The sequence below is a fragment of the Sarcophilus harrisii genome, chromosome 6 (genome assembly GCF_902635505.1).
Source record: "Sarcophilus harrisii chromosome 6, mSarHar1.11, whole genome shotgun sequence".
NCBI classification, from domain to species: Eukaryota; Metazoa; Chordata; class Mammalia; order Dasyuromorphia; family Dasyuridae; genus Sarcophilus; species Sarcophilus harrisii.
This window is the reverse complement of record NC_045431.1, coordinates 189,869,288-189,884,860: the sequence shown is the minus strand read 5'-3', so window position 1 is coordinate 189,884,860 and position 15,573 is coordinate 189,869,288. Positions and strand designations below refer to the sequence as shown.

General features: G+C 40.5%; 1 protein-coding gene across 6 annotated transcripts in view; it reads left to right on the top strand.

Annotated features, from left to right (window-relative positions):
- UVSSA (UV stimulated scaffold protein A) overlaps positions 1-14,068 on the top strand; it is a 98,484-nt gene extending 84,416 nt beyond the window's left edge. For 5 of the 6 annotated variants that reach the window (XM_012552418.3, XM_031943036.1, XM_031943033.1 and 2 more), the window contains exons 13-14: positions 8,464-8,653; positions 13,248-14,068. In XM_012552418.3, the coding sequence (XP_012407872.1) occupies positions 8,464-8,653; positions 13,248-13,341 (284 nt within the window). In that variant the 3' untranslated portion in view covers positions 13,342-14,068. Of the gene's footprint in view, positions 1-58; positions 5,621-8,463; positions 8,654-13,247 lie in introns of those variants that run through there. The other variant, XM_031943037.1, reaches the window with a different exon arrangement.
- Positions 14,069-15,573: the final 1,505 nt, after the last annotated feature.

Sequence of the window (15,573 nt, the reverse complement as noted above, 5' to 3'; positions counted from 1 at the left end):
ATCAGTCATTCATACCCTAGCATATATTAGCTGAATAAACTTTCTTTTTTTTTCCTAGGCAGCTAACTGATAGTTCCACTGAGGTTTGATTATGGTTGAAAAGGAGGGGGCAGTGAGAGGTGATACCATACTACTGGATCTTCACTCAGTTGCTCCAAGTCCAGCTCTGCCAGGCTTTAGCAGATGGTTTTCCTAAGTTGCTGTGGACAAAGAATATCATCACTTAGTGACCAGTTCTCTAAGTATGAACTTCTTCCTGTGTAACTGTGCTCCTCCTGGATGATGGATGCATGTTCCATTATCAGCTCATACTCAAAGTCTTTCCAGCTTGGTAGCACTTGACATTGTTTTTTCCTGGCTCAGCGTTTGAGAGCCCAAAGGCATTACCATGCCATAAGGAGCCACTGGAGGAAGATTTCAATAAATGTTTGTTTGAGCTGGGATAGTGTCAAAGGATAGAACTAGGAGCAGAGGGCAGAAATTATAGGAAGCCCAGTACTATGGTTGTCCCAAAGGAAAGTGTATGTCCCTGGAAAACAATGGGTGCCCCTTCTTTGGCGGGGTTTTCAGATAGAGATTGGATCACATTTGTCAGTCATCTGATAGAAGAAATTGTTGTTCAGGGACAGGTTGTACTTGATGCCTCAAAGAATCTTTTTATCTCTGAAATTCTCTGGTTCTCTATTATTCATCAGGTATGGATGGACATAGCCTCTGTGATTGTGCCCCTTTTCTGCACTGGAAAAATGAGTCCTGAGTACCAAACCATTAACTTAGAAATAAAATTTTAGAACTCGGGCACACCAACTGTTTTTGAGACAGACTGGTATATTCTTTGTATGGTACTTCCATGTAATAAAGAAACATATTATGGAAATTCTCCTACTTCCTTGATTGGTTTAATTATTAAACAAATGAATATCCTACTTGGGCTCTATTTTCATGGTACAGTTGAACGTGAAACATGATCATATCCTTGACTTCCTGGAAACAGTCTCATTTTTCCTTGAAGACTGAGTCACTTTCATTTGCCTGTGCTTATCCCATATTCTATACATCTCATTCTCTCTCTTTTTTCTTTCTCTCCCTCCCTTCTTCCCTTTCTTTCTCCCTTTCTTCTCCAGAACCCCTCCTCTGACACCCAATTGTGTTGTGGACATTCGAAAAGGCTATTTCAGTACAGTCAACTTCTAATACCTCCTGTCAAGCAAGACAGGCTTTGAGCACAGGCCCGGTGATGGACTGTTGTTTAAGGACTAGCTGAGCTAAGTGTAGTGAGTCTTACTTGTCACCAGATGGTTGGTCACAGAGTGACGCATTTCTCAGTCACTTCATGAAATCATGAAGAAGTTACGATCTGCATTAGTGGAGAGAAACCCAGCAGTGGGAATTCACAAATCCTTAAAGGATTAAAGTTTTTGTTTTTTTGTTTTTGTTTTTGTTTTTTGATGAAGCAGTTGAAGCAAGAGAAGTTAATTGACTTAGCCATAGTACTTACTTAGAAACTAACCTCATTTCTTCCCAGTAAGACACATTATCTCTTAGCCCTCCTGTGTCAAATAGAGTTCCACCCATTCTGAAGTGATTTTTAAACCAGTGATTGGGTCAGCCATTAACCATCCTGGAGACAGGTTTTCAGAGGATGAACAATAACAATAATGAGCCATTGTGAAATGTTGACTAATTCCCAGCAAATGAAGTTCTAAATCCTTCGTCTGGCTCAGAGGAGAGATAGCCCCATGGCTGCCTGCTGAGACCATTCAAGTAAGAACGTGCAGTTAGAGGAGAGACTTCTTGCATTTGACTTCATAGCAAGTGTTTGGAAGTAATAAAATTCTAGTTTTCAGGAACCTAATGAATATAGTTCAACTTTGCATCACAAAGCTGATAGTAGAAGGATCCTTAAGATAAAGAACAGAACATGAGAGAAGGGCTCCAGGGATCACTTTAGTTAGACCCCAAACATGGGAGTCACTTTATAGATGAGGAAAATCAGCTTCCCTGAATCAGCAAAGGCAAGAATGTTTTCTAGCCAATCAATAATGAACTTAAATCACATTAAATTGGTGAGTATTACCTCAGTTCCTTTTGAAAATATAACTTAATATTTATCACAATATTTGTTTTGTTATTATTTTTTTCTTCCTTTCAGGGGTGAAGGAAGTAGAAGGGAGAGAAACTAGATTTTTGTTAATTGAAAAAATTAAATTTTTAAGAGAAGGAAAATGTAGCTGAGTTGATTTGCTACTGGTTATAATAAAATCCGTGGCAGAATAAGATGCCAGACACCAAGATCTTTTCTCGAACTAAACTGCCAAATATTCCAACTTTACTGCAGAGAGCACAACTCTGTTGAGTTGTTAAAATGTCAAATGTATATTTGCCAAAAAATTTATTTTATGGAGAACTCACTAGATGGTAAGAAAAAGCAATACAAGGACACTCTCAAGGTATCTCCTGAGAACTTAATTCTATGACACAGGAGACAGTGACACAGAACTGCCCAGCATCGTGAGCCCTTATCAGAGAAGGGGCTGTGCTCTATGAGCAAAGCAGAATTGAATTAACCCAAAGGAAATGCAATATGCACAAAATTATAGTCCATTCCAAATGTTTATAGGAATTATTTGTCTGACCTATGGCAGAGCATTCCCAACTTATATTGGTCTATTAGCCACGGTGGGACACACTGTAATTCTGTTCTGATATAGTGATTTCATGTTGATCCTCTTTGAAAATGAAGGACAATGACCAACCAATAAAAGTCATTAAATACTTGGAAACCAGAACCTTGGGCTCCTACCCTATTTGGGATGCACAGACGGACGGCAGTGTATGAGTTACCTTATCCTGTGACATGATCCTGCTGTTGGGTACCTTTGGACATCTGTGGGATATCATCCCTTCGCCCATCAGCATCACAGACCACTAAAGGGAGATAATGTGTTTTTGTGGAGTTGTGTCAGTTGTGTCCCACTCTCTGGGACTCCACATAGGGTTTTCTCAGCAGAGATACTGGTGTGGTTGGTCATGCTCTTCTCCAGCTCACTTTAGAGGAGGAAACTGAGGCAAAGAGGATGAAGAGACTTTCTCAGGGTCACACAGCTAGAAAGTACCTGAGGCCAGACTTGAATTCAGAAGAGGAGTTACTGAATGCCTGCACTGTCAAGTGCAAAAGCATGAGACTGAGAGTCAGAGGGCCTGGGTTTGTTTCCTAGTTTAGCTTATTACAGTTGGTGGGATCTTGGATAAGTCCTTTCCTTTATGGGACCTCAATTTCCTGATCTGGAGAACGAAGGGTTTGCATTAGACAAATTCCAAGGATGCTTTCATCACTAAATCCGAAAAGTCTGTTTATGAAAGACTCAGCCTCATGCTCTAGGTCATGGGTTAATGGGGTTCAGAGATAAAAGGGACCTTTGAGATCATCTTGATAAGGGGACTGAGTGGTCCCTGGACCTGCCTGAGATCACACAGGCAGCTAAGTAACAGAACTAGAATTTGAACCCCAGGCCTAGCACTCCAAATCTGCTCTTTTCCTATTATCATCTTGTTAACTTAACATGGATGTTAAGCCACTGTTCATGCTTTTTGTACTTCAGTTTCCTCATCTGTAAAATGGGGATACAACACTGTAAGGATATCATGAGGGTAAAATGAGATAATATCTATATAAAGAGCTTAGAATGGTACCTGGTATCTAGTAGGTACTACAGAAATGCTTGTTCCCATCCTTTGCCTTCTTTACTTCAGTGTTAATACTTCATAATAGATTATTTTCCCTATTTGTGTAAACTGTTAGGTAATAAGAGGTTAATCTTTATTTTATTGGAAGAATCTTTACAAAGGAAAAATTACATGTTTGGAGCATGATCTCAGCACTGCTTCCTTTGCTCTGGGCTCCCTTGAAAGAGAAATTACATTTTCAGCCTCAGGTGATATAATGGAGGGAAAAAGCAATAATGAATATACAGGGAGAATAATAGAGTTCATGGGAGTACCTGGCCCAGTTTTTTTTTGAGCAACAGTGCCACTCTCTGCTCTTTATTTCTCATAATTAGTGACTGCTCTGTGTGTATGGGAATTCTTGGTCTAAAATATGAGATTTTAACTAAGTGCCCAGAAAACAGTCTGTGAAACCCCATTCCTGAAACAATGCCTTGTGAGGGATTACGCTGACCCTGCTAATCTGCTGTGTTCATCCTTCCCCAATAGTACGCACGGGGCAGCAAATTAAGTGCCTATTTTTTGTGTCAACCCTGAAGAGTATCTGGTTTTTCAGCCCTTAGTGACTTGTTAACAAACAGGTATCAGGACAAGCGAGGAAGGCAGGCCTCTGGCCAGTCAGATGTGAAATAGCATCTCTTTACTAACTACAGTATTGATTCCCGCCTACCCTTGCAAACTGTGTAATTTTCTTTTCCCGGCTGCTAAACTCAGTAACAATGTATGAAGAGCTTTAGGGGCCCATCAATGCTCAAAAAGGCTGCTCTTCCCTGCCAGTCTATTGATTTTTTTCAAAGGCTTTTAAATTGCTCCTTCATTTTACTCCAATGCTCATTTCGTCTCTACTGGATGCGGGCATTTTTTCGTTGTGTTTAAACAATTGCTCCATTCACTGGGTTCTTAAACTGTGACGCCTTCTTATTACTGGGAGATAAACTGTTTAGACAGTTTTCCTTAATCTTGGATTAATCGTTCCTGTATCTGAATTGTGCTCCCCGGTATTCCTTCACTTCAGAAAAATAAACTTGGCGAAGTCTTCTTATCTGTCAAATGTATGTGTTGTATTCTCCAGGGTGTTTCTTTTCCTTAACTTTTGCTTCACAGCTTCATTTTCTTTCTCCTTCTATCTCTGTGTTTAAATCAGACTCTTAATTTTACACGTTTAGCCACGTGCGCTTATGGTTTTAATGCTGATCCAACGATGGTGCTTGGAGAAAGGCCAGGGCTGTTCTCAGCATGCATTCATTTTACTTCCATTCAATTTAACAAACATTTATTAAACACCTACCCCACACTCAGCAGGCTTGGAAGTTATTGAAAGCTAATGTTTTACATCAGGAGCTAATAAGTTGATAATATTTATCTTCTGGTCCATTTCAAACTGTGCCCAGACTTATGAGGGTTTTCTTGGAGTTGTTTAGCATTGGGCAGGATGGATGTGGCGTGATTTGAGATTTGTTTTGCTCTTATAGATTGTATGGGACAACAGGGAGAGATTTCTTCTCCTGCTTCTGTAGTCGTAATCTCTTATTCTTTCCTCTGTGGCATCTGGATCTCAGGGGGCCATATGTTTGTAGCTTAGAACAAATGTATATTTAAATTGATTGGGTAGGTAGGTAGGATGTTGTTTAAGGGAATGAAAACCCTGCTTTTCAAATATATATTGATTGTATCCACCATGCATCCTCCTTCTCTGCAGAGCGTTGGCTGGTAGGAGTTAGCTCTCTTTAAGTTAAAGGAGGAGGGGGAAAAGATTATCTTTACTGTGAGTGTAAGTCCTGAGACCTTTCTCCAGCCAACCCTCTTTTGTCCTGGTTCTGCTTACCCTGGTGATAGGCACTGGGATAACTCACCATCCTGAAGCACCGTGAATACAAGGGACTATGTCATTTGACTTTTTTTTTTTTTTTTTTTTTTTTTTTTTGCTGCAATAACCAATCACTTCAGTCAGAGAGCTCGGCTTCCACTCCATCAATGAAGCCTTCCCTTGGTCTTGTTCTCATCATTCTGCCAGATTGTAAGCTTGTTGAGGCAAAGTCTGAATTATTTTTCAGCTTTGCATCCCCAGACAAGAACAACTGCAAAAATATTTAAATACTTAAATGATTCTGGATTTCATTGGTATGGATCCAATGCAACTATATCAGTATATCTGTTTGCCCTCTTATCCTGTCTCATTCTTGTCTATGATCTTGTCTAAGTTTTCTACCTATTCTAAATACCTTCCCCTGATTCTTTTACTGTCTTAAGGCTACAGATATGGCTCTCCATCAGTGACTTTTCACTATTAATATATGACCAATCCAGTTCCCTTTCTGGTCTTCTGTGTCCATAATCCAGACACCTCAGTGCCTTGGCAGAGACTATGCCCTATGTCTTTCTTCATCTCTACCTCTTAGAATTCCTAGATTTTTATTTTCAAAGTTCAGCTCACATACCATAACCTCTTATATAAGTTCTTTCCTGATCTTCCTCCACCCAATGAAATTAACTTGTATTTATTTGCACATATTTTGTAAATAATTAAATGAATACTTGTTGCCTCCTCTGAGTGCATGTAAGTTCTTTGAGATCAGAGATGGTTTAGTTTTTTTCTCTGTATCCACAATGCTTAGCACCATACATAGTAGGTAGGCAGTTAATAAATACTTGTTGATAGATCAGTCTATCTGCAGTATTTTTCCAGGATATATACATATACTGACAGTAACTGAAAGCTACTTGTCTGGACATAGGCATTCTACATTTATTTTTTTCTATGTGGCATTTTTGAGTGATCTCTTCTGGATAATTGTGGCTCTCACTGAGGAAATGCTGTGGTATTCTAGGACTCTGCAATATTCATATAAATGTCATCTACAGAAAAAAGTATATGGAAGTCCTTATTGTCTATAAGGAATCCTTCCTGCATTTGAACTGTGTATAAAGCAGCATTGCCAAATGTCTGTAAGAAACACATATATTTCACTTGATATTGATAGTCAAAGAACTGTTGAATGAGTATCTTGTATGATCTTAACATACGATTGAGAAAGAAAACACTTGGAAAAGAGCCTTTAAATTCCATTTTTTTTCCTGCTGTATCACATGCTTTTTTTTCTTCAATCAACACATAGTAGCATTTTGTAGTCTGTATCTTTTAGTCAATTGTATGACTGTTAGGAAGTAGTTTTAAATAGAAATAATATAAACCTGCCCATTCCTTGCTGTTATTTTTATAAGATATCTTCAATATCTGTGTAGATTATTCTCCTAAAAATTTCATAGAGATAAGAAAGTAGGCATATGAATAATTAGCATCCTGTTAATTATCTTTTTGTTTGATAATAACATTCATGCTTTTTCATTCATTTAGTTATCTTCTGTTCTTTCAGATATTTTGAATAATTATTTCTCAATACTTTCAAATTTGTGTCAACTCCAGCATGGATTTCTTATGAATGTACTAAATTTATTCCAACTACTTTTGCCATTATTGTATTCTTGGATATACTATTTTTTCTCATATAGGCCATCAGAGACTGAGATGTTAACATCTAGATGTGTTAACATCTAGATTACCTTCAGTGATGAAATAATTTATCAAAAAGCTTACAGATCTGTTCCATTTTCCAATTACTTGTGTTCCTCTTTCAAGACTCACCTATAAATGATAATGTGATCTGTTTGAGAATCAAATCAAGCTTTTAAAGTCTCATTTTTCCCTCTGCTGCCCTTTACTTTTTAAAAATGATACTGCTTGTAGTTTTCTTCCATCTTCTGTACTATTTTATAAATGAGTTTATATGAGAGAGTAACATGGCAGTGACTACTGTTTGTCCAGTTGGCAAAAAGATCAGGTATTTAGTAGATGAGGCAAATTCTGGGCTCTTTTAATCTTATTGTTTTAATTACTTTGCATTGGTTAAACTTCTATAGGAAATGGTGCTGGTTTCTGTCAATGTCTTATTTTATCCATTTCCTTTTTTTAAAAGTCAACAGTTCATTTGAATATAGCAGGGTGAAGCTGTTGTAGTTGCCCATTGGATCTGTTTATCTTTATTTTTCTTCTAATTTGGATTTGATCTTGACTTTTGCTATAAGACATCAGATTATACATTGCCTATTATTTATAAATGATTCTTATGTTACTAACAGATCATTTTCTTTCTGTTAATATATAGTCAATTTCATTCTGTTCTCACCGTGTCCATTACTTTCAACTTTTTTATTATGGAAAGAATTCATGATATATGTCCATGGGGTCTGAGAAGTCTGTAAGCCTCTTAAGCTATTTTGTTTCTTAAACCTGAATCATAATTTTTCTAGCAAATGTTTTGCCTTCTCTGTGCCTTTCATTGAAGCCAACATATAGATTGGTCAAAAACCTGTGTGATTCTTGGTACTCTCTGCCCACTTCTCTTTGCCCCTGTCCCTGAATGGGTGGAGGAGGCTACACCTAGGGTGTGTTTTGTAATTTTTTTTCTCTTTCCTGAGTTGCTAATGGATGAATAATTCAGAATCCAGTAATGGGCATCCCATTTAATCAACAGGCCCAGTCCTGTACTCTACCAAATCTTGTCCGTACTTGAAGGCCCTTCAGCTTGGTAATGTCAGCCAGAAATTGTACCCTGCTGATTGGTTTTAGTGAAGCCAGAATTACTATTGTGCCACAATTAGGCTTTTTGGAAGACTTTAGAATATAGAAGAAAAGTGAATTCAGAATATTTTTCTAAAACACTTATTTCCTTTTAACAGAGTGGCAAGATGTAGAGTTTATGAAGGAAGTTGAAGCGGCTACTGGAGTGGACCTTGGCTCTGCCAGGTACGGTAAAAAAGGGACAGAGGGGAAAAGCAAAGGAAAGAAAAAGAAGTACCCAAATCTGACCGACTTGAAGCAACAAGCCAATACGTCCCGGGCAAGGATTGGGAAAAAGGTGTTCGACAAGTAAGTGATGTCTCCCTCACACCCCAAAGCATGCTCCTCCTGTTGAATTTGCTTCTCCCTCCGTTGCTGTTTGAGTTTTGTTTTGCAAGGCATCCTGGGCCTGGGCTTGGAATCAGAAGATCTGGCTTCAAATCTTAGCTCTGCTGCGCTGTGGTTACTGGGGAAGTTGGGGCCTCTGTGGGTCTGGTTTCTTCCTCTGTAAAACGAGGACAATAAAGTTGGCATTGGCCTTTGCAGGATGCAGCATCACATCAGAGTGTGATGCATAGGGATGGAGAAGTCCTGGGCAGATGTGACCCCAGGAACCTTCAAAGATCTGAAAAGCCTCTTTGCTTGTTCTGCTTGGATCACAGGGTCCACAGGAGGAAGGTCTGGGGAGGTAGCTGTCAGTACAAGGGCAAGTGTGCTAAAATCTGAGCTTTTGGAAAATAGCATGGGGCTCATCCTCCTAGCTCTGAGGTTTGGGGACCCTGTGTCTGTAGCTATTTTGTGAATGACCTCCAGAAATCACCTCCAGATAAGGAAAGGGAGGAGTAGGGAGTGGTGAGGGTTGGGTCTAGGACTGCTTTGGTCTGGGGCACTTGCCAGTGAAGAATTTCTTCTACTAACAGGTGAGCCCCTTCTCTGTAGCCTCGAGCCTTAGACCAAGTTATCTGGACCATTTAGAAGCTAAATGACTTGCCTTATGTTGTATTCATTATAATTTTAAGAATTCTCTGGCCACCAGATCTCTCTGTTTTTAATATTTCTGGCCTTTGGTCATAAAATCTCTTTGTTTTCACATGAAGAATTTAGTAGCCAGAAGGTTTGAATAACCAGAATGACCCCACCACATCTTCCCTCCCCCATCTCATGTTGAATGACAGTTTTTAGCAAGGGGGCAGTCCTCCTTGCCAGTGGTTTTGAGGGTGTATGTGATCATGGTCCTATGGAAGTAGAGACTGAAAGAAGTGATGGCCCTGCCATTTGGGGAGCAATCTGGGCACTGAGAAGAAGATCCTGCTTCTCAGAACTGGCTGAGCTCTGCAGGCCCCCTTCTGCCTCCTCTCTGAGCAGGATTTGCTTTTCTCCTCCTTGCTCAGCTAAATCACAGACAAGCTGTGGCTGCCAGGACCTGGGAGTCAGTGGAACGTTCTCTGTTTTCAAGGAGTTTATTACATTTTTACTGATAAGAGCTTGGCAGAGATTTGAAGGCAAGAAACCCGAGTTCATGTGCTGTGGCTGCCTCTTGGTCACTGTGTGAACTTGTTCTTTGTGCCCTTTGGGCCTAATTTCCTCATCTGCAAAATAAAGGGGTGGGCTGGATTTCTAAAGTCCCTTCTCACTTCAAATACATTGTAGGTGTTGGTTTGGACTCTTCATATTAGGAAGTTGGTTCCAATTCCAGTTTAATTGTAAGCCCTTGACAGACATTAGCAACAATGAGTAGAGTTTCATGTGTCGTCTTCTAGCACCATTCCTATCCGGTACTACTGGAGAGTTGTAATGGTAACAATAGGGTTTGGGCCCAGAAAGGATTCTCTGAGCACATGGAAGAGTAAAGAGGCTGCTTGTTAAGAGCTAAGAATAATGAGGAGGATATCAGTGTTAGCTTAAAAGGAAATGGGATAAACTCCCTCCTCTCTGCCTATCACACCTGACATCATGATAGCAGCTCACCCTATACATCAGTAGGCTGGCAGCATCCAGGAAAGAGTCCCAGACTCAGTTGGAATCTGAAAACCTGGATTTGTTTCCCCATGTTGATACATCCTGGCTCTGTGGCCTTGGAAAAGTCAGTTATCTACTGCATGGGGTGGTCGTGAGGGAATCTGCTGGAGATACCTCAAAGCAGTAGAGAAAAGGATGTTATCATTTTCTGTAAATCACCCATAGTCCTATTTGACCCTCCTAGCAATCTTTGATGGGCAGTGGTATGCAAGTATGATACTTGCATACTGTCATTGTTCCCTTTTGGCAGAGGAGATGAAGGCTCCTAAGGATGACTCCACTCTCTTGGGATCACTCCACTGGGACTCCAGGCCCAGGCTTCTCCACTGCCTGCTTGTATCTAAGCTCAGGTAATTGAGGACCTGGTGTGTCTGGTATTGCAAGGCCTGCTTATCATTATTTGTGCAATGATTTAGAAAACAGGCCTCTGGAAAAATAAACTAAAGGATCAGTGTTGGGGACATTCAATGGACAATGTACTTCAGTGGTGCCTTATGTATCTAGTAGGTGCTCAGGAAGTGTTGCTGACTCACAGATAGACTCATTTTGCTCTAGCCAATCAATGGCTAGATATTTGTAGATTATAGCAGCAATATTTGACATCTGTGAAGTGCTTTAAGGTTTACAAAATGCAAGAATGTCCCTTATGTCATCTGAGCAGGTAGCTTCTGTTATCCCCATTTTACTGATGAGGAAACTCAGGTTTAGGTGAATGACTTACCCTTGTTAAATTCATTTTTTACTTAAAAGAAAAAAATAATTACTCACCATGATTACCATCTCATTAACTTTGAAATTAAAAAATATTTTTTGAATTAAAAAAAATTAATTGTATCAAATAGTCTCAAATGGATGTTAAATTGGTTTTCTTAAAGTATAATTCTGATTATGTGACACCCCCCCCCCAATTCCTCCAACTCCAGTGACTCACTGGTACCTCCAGGATCAAAAATAAATCTTCTGTTTGGCTTGCAAATATCTTTACAATTTGGTTCCTTTCTAACTTTCGGTCTCACCCTCTACATACTTTATGACCTAGTGACACTGGCTTCCTGGCTATTCATTGTCTACCATATTTGTCAATCCGGTGACTTCTATCTCCCAAGCCCTCACAATGGGGACAAGAGTCCTTAGTTCCTCCAGGAGATTCTCTTTTTGGTTATCTGCTGCCCTGGCACACAAATAACCATTTGGAGCAGTTATTAAGCATTTACAATGTGTCAGACATTATGTCAAGCACTCAGGATTCAAATGAAGCTCACAAGCCAGTCCCTACCCTCAAGAAGCTTACATCCTAATGGGGGAGGATGACAGGGAGCTGGGATTTGAAGTTGTCAGATGAGAGTCATCATAACAAGCGTCTAAAAACCCTTCCAGGGGATCAAGGAAGAAGATGAGAGAATGGGAGTGATGGAGGAAGTGACCTGTCAGCATGGGTGGGGATGGGGGGAGGCATGAGAAGCTTGTCTGGGAAGCAACATGGCAAACAAGGAGGAGGAAGAGCAGGAATGAGAGGAAGAAGAGGAGGAGGAGCAGGAGCCTGTCTGTGCTGTGTGGTTCTTGTCCAGGTCCTCCACAGAGAATCTGCCTTCTGGATCGTGACCATTTCCTTGAGCCAGGCAGTACTTGTTACTCGTGCTCCTGCTTTGTGATCTAAACTTTTCTAGATGCTGTCTCCCCTGCCAACCTGAAGACTGTTGTAAGGGTACAACAGGGTAATGTATGTGATTGAACTTTACCACCTGGTGGGCTGGTGCCTGCCTATGGAAGGTGGAGCCAGGCACCAAGAATGTTATGATACTGGAAGGGAGTAAATAAAATGTGAACTTGTTTATTCCTGTTCATAAAACCTTGCTAAATTAGAATTATTTGCGTATCACAAGAGCTGATTTTGTCAACATGACAAATTTGTGCAGTAATGACTTGTTCCTTCCCTTAGTTTTTCTGCAGACCTTTGTAAGCATTCTTTCATGACTCAGGCTTCCTAGTTTAGTGGAAAGAGCCGCAGATTGGCAGTCAGGATGCCTGGGTCCTAACAATGGCTCTGCTACCGAGGCCCTGTAGAACCTAAGCAAGTCGGTAGACCTCCCTCTGTCTTTGTAAGAGGAAACGGTCAGAATGGGTGACCTCAGGAGGAAGTTCCTTCCAGCATTCAGCATTCCAGGAACCCGGCGCTCAGACTATGAGGTGTTGCTAACCGAGTCATGAAACAAACTTTATAGCGAGCAGCCCCGCAGATTAGCTGCCACATGAAGGCTGCCTTCTTCAGAGCGGACCCTTGTTTAGACTGGGAACTTCATCCTGTGGGCTTGCCTGTGCCAGGCACAAGGTGCTCAGCTGCACCCATGAAGATGGCCCCATCCTCCCAGCTGTGGTTTAGACCCAAAGCAGCTTCACCCAGTGTGATCACCTTTACCAAGTGGGGCTCTGGATGAGTCTCGATCCTTTCCAGAAATTCAGGTTTTCCTCAGAGGAGGAAGTTTTGTTCCTTGCCTGCTCCTCTTCCTTGCAGTGAGGAGATGCCTATGTTGCCATTTCCCTGTAGTAGTTTAGACACTGGGACAGTGATGGCATCTTGATAAGGAAAATGTGTGGCCTCCCACAGACACTTTTAGGACTGGGAAGATGCTTTTGTGGACATTTGAGAGGCAGTGGGATGGAATGCCTAGGATGCTGGCTTTGGAGTCAGAAAGCCCTGTGTTCAAATCCTGCTTCAAATCTAGTCATTTAACCTCTGTATGCTTCAGTTTCTACATCTGTAAAATGAGGGAATTGGATTAGAAATATGATTTCTCCACCCCACCCCCGTCTCCTAACCTCTATGCCTGACTAGTGTGTCCTATGACTGATTCTTGTGGATGACTTCTTTTTTTTTTTTTTTCAGAGGATCGGTGAAACGGGTAATAAAGGCTATGAGTCGTATGGACCAGAAGAAGCACGAGAAATTTGCCAACCAATTTAACTACGCATTAAATTAAATTGTTTTCAAACTGATCCCTGGGGATAAAACACAACCCTCATGGGATAGAACTAAGTGATGGTAGAATCTGCCAAGACCTCCACGTGGCGTCTCGCAGTCTGGGCTTTGCCCTGCTTCTCCCAGTCAATGCAGCAGTTTGTTCCATCTGTTAATGCTTTGAGATTTGATAATGAACATGCTTTTTAGCAATAACACCAGGGACAGACACAATTGTGTATATTTAACATCAGCTAGTAACTCCTTGGACTTGACACTAAACATAATGAGCTTTATGGAATGTCCTGTACATATGCTAATTAAAATTCTAGGGGCTTTTCCTTGCTCATGGGTTGATGCAATCGACTCTCCCAGTCTTTGGGGCCTCATTGAGGCTCATTGAGTGTGTGGATATCCATCCATGTCAGCCCCCAGCTGAAGATCTTGAAATCTTGCCCACCACATCGGGTACAGTCCCTGGTGCTACCTGTGCTTGGACTTTGCCAAGCATGGCTTGGAGAGGGACTGTCTGCTTTTAAAAGGGTACTCTGAAAGTAAATTGAACTATATCAGTTTTGAGTTGATATTGGGGCTGAGGAGAAACGAATTTGTATAATAATACACAGGACCACATTTGTCACTGTGACGCTCTTTATAACTTTCCTGAGCCTTACATGAATTTTAAATTATTGTTTGTAATAATAATTATTAGTATTAACTATTATAATGAATAAAAACTACTGTTAAAATGATTTTCTCATCGCATAAAATGCTGCTTCTTAGGCAGCATGGTGTTTTAGAATGAGTCATGGAAGGCAGGACATTTGGGTTCAAGACCAGCTCTACAACAAACTTATTATGTGATCTTGGATAAGTTGCTTCCCTTCTGTGGGCCTCAGTTTCCCCATCTGTAAAATGAGGGGATGTGATAGTACCTTAAAATATCAGATGGCTATTTTTTGTAATGTTATTCTGTCTTTTCTCTTTTTAAAATTGTTTCTGCCTCTGGGACCCTTAGTATGAAAAAGGAGCTTTTTATTAGCCCTTACATTGCCTCAAAAGGATTCTGCTGTCTCCAAACTAATAGTACCCAGAGAGGCCTCTGAACTTTGAGACAAGGGACTTGAGCCTGATGATTATTAGCATGAGACTATGGGCTCTGTGCTTTAGTTTCCTCATCTTGAAAATGTGGATCATACCTATACTTAAAGGGTAAACTATAAAATGGTAAGGAGATGGAAGCATGACCAATTTTTTACACATAATATTGGATGCTGCCCTTTGGTAGAGGGGTTGGAACACTGGATTTGGGGGGGTGCCAGTTTCCAATCCTGGCTCTGCCACTTCCTGTTTGTATGACCTTCAGAAACTTAACCTGTTTTCTCATCTGCAGAATGAGGTATTTGGACAAGGATGAGACCTCTTGGGGTCTCATCTAGCTCTAAATATATTATTTTATGTCACGAAATAATCTAAGAAGCTCTTGGAAAGAGAGGCCCCTTGGGAAAGAGAATTTCTTGGGGAAACCTTGGTTACATATGGAGAAGGGTCATAGATAACAAACCAAGAATATTCTGAATTCCCTCAAATTATCTTTTCCACAGTCCCTAGTCACTGACTGGTTATAAGTCAGGAAACCACTAGGGGTCATTGTGGTGAGCGGCCAGGTGCTGGTTTGCTTCAGGAAAAGTGTAGAGAGGACTTTCATGAACTGAATCATAGTTTAAATCCCCCACAAGGAGTGGGTGCCTTTAAACACTTGCCGAATATGAACGATTGCGTCAGGAGAGTCGGCTAGTTATTCAGCCCCATGGCTCATCCTTTCTTAAATTGAAGTTTTGTTCCCCTAATTGCAACAGAATGGACATAGGTTTGAATTTCAGCCCTGCTGCTTACATATAACCGTAACTTCATCTGGCTTGTGGTTTTTCATCTGTAGTCTCACCCTCAGTTTCTTCATCTATAAAATGGGGGTGATAATAGCACCCACCTTCCTCGAATTGCTTGAAAAATCAAAAGAGATATTATCTCTAAGGCACTTTGCATATCTTAAAGTGAAGTGTAAATGAGAACTATGATTATTATTGAAATGAGGTGACAGATTTGATCTCCATAGTCCTTTTCAACTCTAAATATTTGATTTGAGGCTTTCAAGTCTCAATCCTTCCTTGCACTATAGTGTTTTCACCTATTAAATGAAAAAGGTTAGACTAGATGAGGGGGTCTTAATCTGGGGTCTGGAAACTTTTCTAAG